Source organism: Patella vulgata, chromosome 1 (genome assembly GCF_932274485.2).
Source record: "Patella vulgata chromosome 1, xgPatVulg1.2, whole genome shotgun sequence".
NCBI lineage: Eukaryota > Metazoa > Mollusca > Gastropoda > Patellidae > Patella > Patella vulgata.
In genome coordinates, this window is record NC_065879.2 from 5,308,632 (window position 1) to 5,315,037 (window position 6,406).

Here is a 6,406-nt window from a genome sequence, read left to right on the forward strand (position 1 = left end):
GTAGATAAGACGATTCAATCGAAGTAACATTCTGTGCATACCTCTATATATCTTTAAACATGCATATTTCAAGAGCTAAATCTGCCTATTGCAGGTCTTTCTTTATGCCTGAAATATTATATAAACTATTAATAAGACATTTATTAACTTATTCAAACCATAAATCTGCGATATTTAGCGGATTGGAATACATTTTTTGAAAAATAATTAACCGTAAAAATCGATAATCGAGACTTTGTTTTATATCGTACCGTCTTTAGTAATGATGATCGAGGCTAGCCTGAAATTCAAAAGCTAATATCTCGGTTCAGAGTGGAGCAATTTGACTGAATATTCTATTTATGTTATCTATTTCTAAATATTATACATTTATTACATGATCCGGGTTTTAACTATTATAGCGGGAACTGCCAGCCAATCTTACATAATAATGTATCTTTAAGCATATTTTATCTTTCGCAAATGAATCCGCGTAATTAGATAACACGGAAACAATTTTAACCCATACGTTAGTTATCTTACAATCTCTGATTGACAGTGCACTGATATTTGGGCTGTTTAATAAACAAACAAGCGGGAATAACGCATAGAGGTAGGTCATCTTTGTATTCAATGTAAGTATAAGTGAGGGCCATTTGTTAAAGCCCTGTCCCACCCAGTCCTGGAAATAACTGTTTTAGATGTACCTGACTAATGAAATAGTACCTGACATTTTTAAGTTAGTGCCAGACATGTATTATTAATATCATTAAAAAGTCAGTGCCTGACAAAATGACAGGCTCCAGAGGTTTTGTGCCTGACAAAGCCTGAATATGTGCCTGACATTGTCAGTGACAGGTGCCTTATTTCCAGGCTTGGTCCCACCTGAAGTACGGTTTGTGACTAATCGCCGAGGCTTGCTAACTATGGATATTCTTGGAGGGAACCTTGAACAACATCGGACATTAGGATTCAATCAGCAACCGCTGCGAATGTTTTGAACATGTGCTAGAACAGTTTCCGTGATCGTCAGTAATCAAACAATATTGTAAACATTTAGGCCACACTTTCACGCGGGCTACGAATGCCAGGAATCGGAAAAGGTTGTTACGATTTTTCTTCAAGAATCACCACGATTAACAGTACAGTCGATTTTTTCACAGAATCATTTCACTTTTTCATAAAGGCATGAACATTTGTACTTGATAACGATAAGAGAATACTTGTCGAAACGTTGTGCTATAGGTCTATAAACCAGTGATTGTTTTCCATATAAATTGTAGTGTGATTTTTCATATGTTCAATCGCCAAACGCCACTCAAGGATAAAAACCATGAACATATTGATGTTCTCGTTCGAATACGAGCGGGACACATGCGATCTGACCTCCTTTTGGATTCAAAATGGTCGCCTCTGAAATATGGTAGTTTGGCTATTTCAGCTTTAAGTATGATCAAACATTGATCTATATGTTTCAGAATGTATGTCATAACACACACTGAATTATTAGATGTACTTTCATTACCATATTTGCAAATTCAGGTAACGAAAGCACACAATTCAATTGTTTGGCCACCTCGATTGAAATTCCTTGTTATTAGCTGTACGGAAACTTTTACCTGTGAAGCGTTTATTTCAATTTTACCCCATTATATAAGGAAATTAAAAACGAAAGTGAAACTTTGTGGGGTAAGATATCAAGCTAAATTCTTCCTAGGCACACTGACTTAGCGCATATTCTTAGTCACACATAGACAACCATAACTAAATCGTAGCTGACAAGGATATACACCAATCGGCCAATATGTTTGTATATAAATAAAGTTCTTATAAATTTTAAATGTAACAATACATCTTTGAAATGTTAAAATTTGAAGCATGGATAATGTAAAGAATAAATAATTAATAGCAAATTGAGAATATTCTTTTAAAGAGTCATATCTCCAGTTCTACAAATATTTAAAGATCGATGTGTGTCAAAGGAAAAATCAGTTATATCATTGTCATTTAAAACCAAAGCATGCCAACATCTTGTAGGCTACTTTAATCGTCATATTGGACACCCATAAATGATTATGTAGTCCCATTTCTAATATTACCGTATAAATGAAAATCTTGACAGATGATTTTAAATTTTAGACCTTTGAGTTCAAGTGGTAATATTTTAAATTTTAGATAAGTTTAGAAATGGTTTCTCAAACAGTTCAAGTGGTAATAATAGGATTAATCGCCACCTTAGTCCACCTTAGTCCAATCCTTAGTCAAGAGGGAACCAAACCATGTCTCTTCAAATTGGACTCTCAGTATGGTGGAACAAAAAGCAATTGTTCCAGTATTGGAATTTCAAGAGTTCCTGGTAATCTACCCAGAAATACTACAACTCTAGACCTGACTTTTAACCATATTGAAATTCTACGTAACAATGATTTCCGGAATTTAACCCATCTACGATATCTTGATATAAGTTTTAATCCCATCAATACTCTAGAAGTATGGGCGTTTAATGGACTTGCATCATTATTGGTATTAGAAGTCAATGGCCACGAGTTGAATTATACCAATTACTCCTCCATACCTTCAGATGTTTTTTCACCTCTTCAATCACTGATTACTCTAAGCTTCAGATCAAATGTATCACGATTTCCAAATCGCGATTTTGATTTACGAGATGGCGTTTTTGGACCCCTAAAAAGATTAAAACATTTAAACATGGACACAAGCTCGGGAGCAATATTTAAATCGGGATTTGCCAATTTAACAGAACTTCAGGAACTTGTCATTGGCGAGACCTGGAAACATGGCAAACGGATTGATTGTGGATTATCTGTGATAAGAAATAACACATTTGAAATATTTGCCAGCATCCCTGTTCAATTAGTACAATTAAACAGCTGCAGATTCGAAAGTTTTGATGAAAATTTTCTTCGCCCTTTTCCCAGTTTGAAGATATTTCTGTTCAATAATGTTGATGTGGGGAGTAGTAACTTGTCACAGGTGATTAATGTTCTTCGGGTGTTTGAATATAAAAATATTACTGAAATCGGCCTTCGAAGTATCAAAACTCTTTTACCATACATTGGTTTTAATCGAAGGATCGATCTCCATGTCCTGTCCAAGATATGTGTTAATGATTTGGACGTTAGTGATAATTCTGTAAATTCTGTGGATTTTGATGTAATATTTACGTATCCAAAACCCCGTCCACCGCTATCAAATTGTTTAAAACGGCTTAACATTGCGAAAAATCGTATTTCAGGTACAGTAAGTAAGAAGGCGTTTCCTTTCTTTATGTTGAACGTGCCCAACATAGAAAAAGTTGACTTATCAGATCAAAGAATATTCTCCTTTGATAAATACGTCACCAGATCCCGACACAGATCTCATAGGCATGGCAATTTCGATCGCGACATAAATATTGTTGGTTCCCAAAAATTGAGATATTTTAATATGGGCGGATTACCACATGAGCTTGGACCATTGACAGTTAATGTTCATGTTTTGGAGACTGAAAATTTAAAGTACTTTAATATATCGTACTGCGGACTGAGCAATTTACAACATAAAATAACTGGACTGGAAAATCTGGAAGTTTTGGATGTAAGTGGCAATGATTTAAGTATTATTAATGACACGATTATGGATACGTTCCCTAATTTGACCCAACTTTACATAAGTAACTCTTTTATAACCAATGATTTTATTATCCAAAACGGTACCCGATTTCTAAGACCTTTGGAAAAATTGGAACTCTTAGACATATCTAATAATGGCCTTGTGATTTTACCAAAAGATATATTTAAATCCCGGGTTACGTTAAAAACCATTAATTTATCGGGTAATAAGCTGGTGGCCATTCCAGATCTGCTTCTCCTGGTAAAGCTCGAATCCGTGTATCTTAATCACAATTCCTTAACTACGATACCCAGGCAAAACAGACATATGTTGGATAAAACAACCGCGGTAAACACCAAACTTCATTTATATATGATGGGAAACACATTCATTTGTACCTGTGATTCGATTTCATTTTTGCTGTGGTTAGACGAAACGAAAGTGAAACTAGACGGAAGGAATTATTCGTGTTTGGAATCCACAGGACAGATGACCTTTACCAACGCTGTTTATAAAAGATGGCCGTCATTTCATAGGCAGTGCATTTCATCATTATTGCTCAATTATACTATTGGCGGATTAAGCATCACAATCATTAGTCTCATCACAGCTTTCGTTTTCTTCAAAAACAAGATGAAGCTAATGTTGATTCTTCTAAGGATGGTCGGACAGCATATTTATCCCAGGAAAAGGGGAGACTTTGTGTACGACGCATTTATAATTTACACGGATTCTATCTCATGTTGGGTTTGCAATCAACTACGAACTGAACTGGAAACGAATCGTGGAATCGAACTGAACCTACGGGATAGAGATCACATACCTGGTGGTTCTATGGCCGATGATCTGCTGGAAGCGATGAGACACAGTTGGAAGATCGTTTTGATTCTAACAGAAGATTTCTTAAGGAGTAACCTGGCTTATTTCACCATGTGTAATTGCTTATCATCGATTACCCTAACGACACCACATCGATTAATCATAATAATCGATCATCAGATGAATATACCCACCAATATCGATTTCTTACTGGAAGCTGTTTCTGAAGATAACATTCTCTATGTTAATCTGCAGAATGGATTAACTGATGAATTCTGGGAAAAATTAGCTAAGAACATCAAATCTAAAGAAAACGTGGCTTAATAGCCGTTATAAATGCTTAATTATGCGAAAAATAAAATTGACCTGCGAGGGGCCATGGAATTCTAAGAACTTTCAATTTACAAATGTACGCCCGGCCTTGTGAAACGTGTTGCCATAACCATTCATGATTCAGTTAGCACGGACAATGACGTCATCTTACGTTTGCTACGTCATGTGGAATATTAATGAACAAAGGATTTGTGTCCCTCTGAAATGATTGCTATAATAAAAATATTAACAGATATGTTATGGTGTCCATCCCAGTTTTTTTTATCTAGTGGTTGGGCGATTTATTCCGAGCGTCTTCATCATCCCAGTATAGGAGCAGAACAGTAGAACGTTAAATCCCATTTCATGTTGTATCATTTCGATTTATTCCGGGGCCTGTTTCACGATATTTTAACTTAAGATAAAATCCAAATTTTATCAATTTGATTGTATAATATTAGATTGGTTTTAGTGCTTAACCAATCAAAATTGAAGTATCTACTACAATTTGGATTTTATCTTTAGTTAATATTTCAAGAAACAGGGCCCTGATGATTACTATGGCATAGGTTTAAAAAAAAACCCGACAATTAGCGAACTAGGTCTCTTACCACACGGTTGTGGGTTTAATCCTCGGTCGAGTTTAGCGTCGAAACCTTGTGTCCTCAAAGTAAATGAAATGAAATGGGGTTTAACGTCCTACTGTTCTGCTCCTATACTGGGCTAATGAAGACGGGCATACGCCATACAGTGTGCTATGAGGGAAATTTTGCCCGGGCAGCGGCACTATCGCCTACTCTTATATCGAATTCCAACTGCCAAGGGATCTTTTACGTGCATTCCAATGTATACACGGGACCTCGGTTTTTCGTCTCATCCGAAGGACTAGACAGCTGTCCTTGTCAGGCCCTCCGTTCTGCACCACTGACAAGGGGAACCAGGTCGGAAAATCCAGATGAACTTTCTCGGCCAATGCAGGGATCGAACACCCGACCTCCAGGCTAGCAAGGCCACCTCCAAATTTGGTCAAAGGTGATGAGATGTAAACAGACCTAGCGCTAACCCCAACTCTGGACCTATCCCTAATCCTATCCCTTACCAAAACCCTAACCCACAATCTTGTCAACAATCACGTGCCCTAACCTTATTTACATCTCAGCGACCTTGATGTCGAATTGAGTTAAACAACAATACAATGCCTGGACATTGGGTAATGAAATGTACGTCACAGAATATTTCTATTTACATAGGAATTTCCACCTGATTTAATCTTACAACATCTGGGACACCACCGAGTAGAGAGAGAGAGAGAGAGGGGCTGTGATTATCAAAAATAGATTGTACGTAACCATCTCACATGCGAACTGGTATAACACTCTGTCACGCCTGTCACGATTTGCTGGTTATCGCGCGGAAGCCTGTAATTTTTATGTCTTTGACATCTCTACATGTTATTATCAATTTCCTCCTTCCTTGACAATTAACTTAGTTTAAATAAACGATTATATTTTAACACCCGGGTAGATTTACCCGAATGAAGTCCACGCCTTTCATACATGATGAAGAAATAACAAAAAATCATGCAAATGCGTTTGTTATTAGCCATTATAGATAGCTTTACCACTTTGAACTTTGTCAAAAAAAAATTATGAATTCGGTCGATATGACATGTTATTGTCCCCCA

General features: G+C 36.5%; 1 protein-coding gene across 2 annotated transcripts; it reads left to right on the forward strand.

The window, feature by feature from the left end:
- Nucleotides 1-494: 494 nt before the first annotated feature.
- Nucleotides 495-4,976, forward strand: LOC126815029 (toll-like receptor 4). 2 transcript variants are annotated; one of them, XM_050540566.1, is made up of 2 exons: nucleotides 495-592; nucleotides 2,155-4,976. In XM_050540566.1, exon 2 carries the CDS (start codon nucleotides 2,167-2,169, stop codon nucleotides 4,732-4,734), a length of 2,568 nt encoding a protein of 855 aa, XP_050396523.1. In that variant the 5' UTR covers nucleotides 495-592; nucleotides 2,155-2,166; the 3' UTR covers nucleotides 4,735-4,976. The 2 variants fall into 2 exon arrangements, with proteins under 2 accessions (XP_050396523.1, XP_050396515.1); XM_050540558.1 differs by lacking the exon at nucleotides 495-592 and adding an exon at nucleotides 1,395-1,521.
- Nucleotides 4,977-6,406: the final 1,430 nt, after the last annotated feature.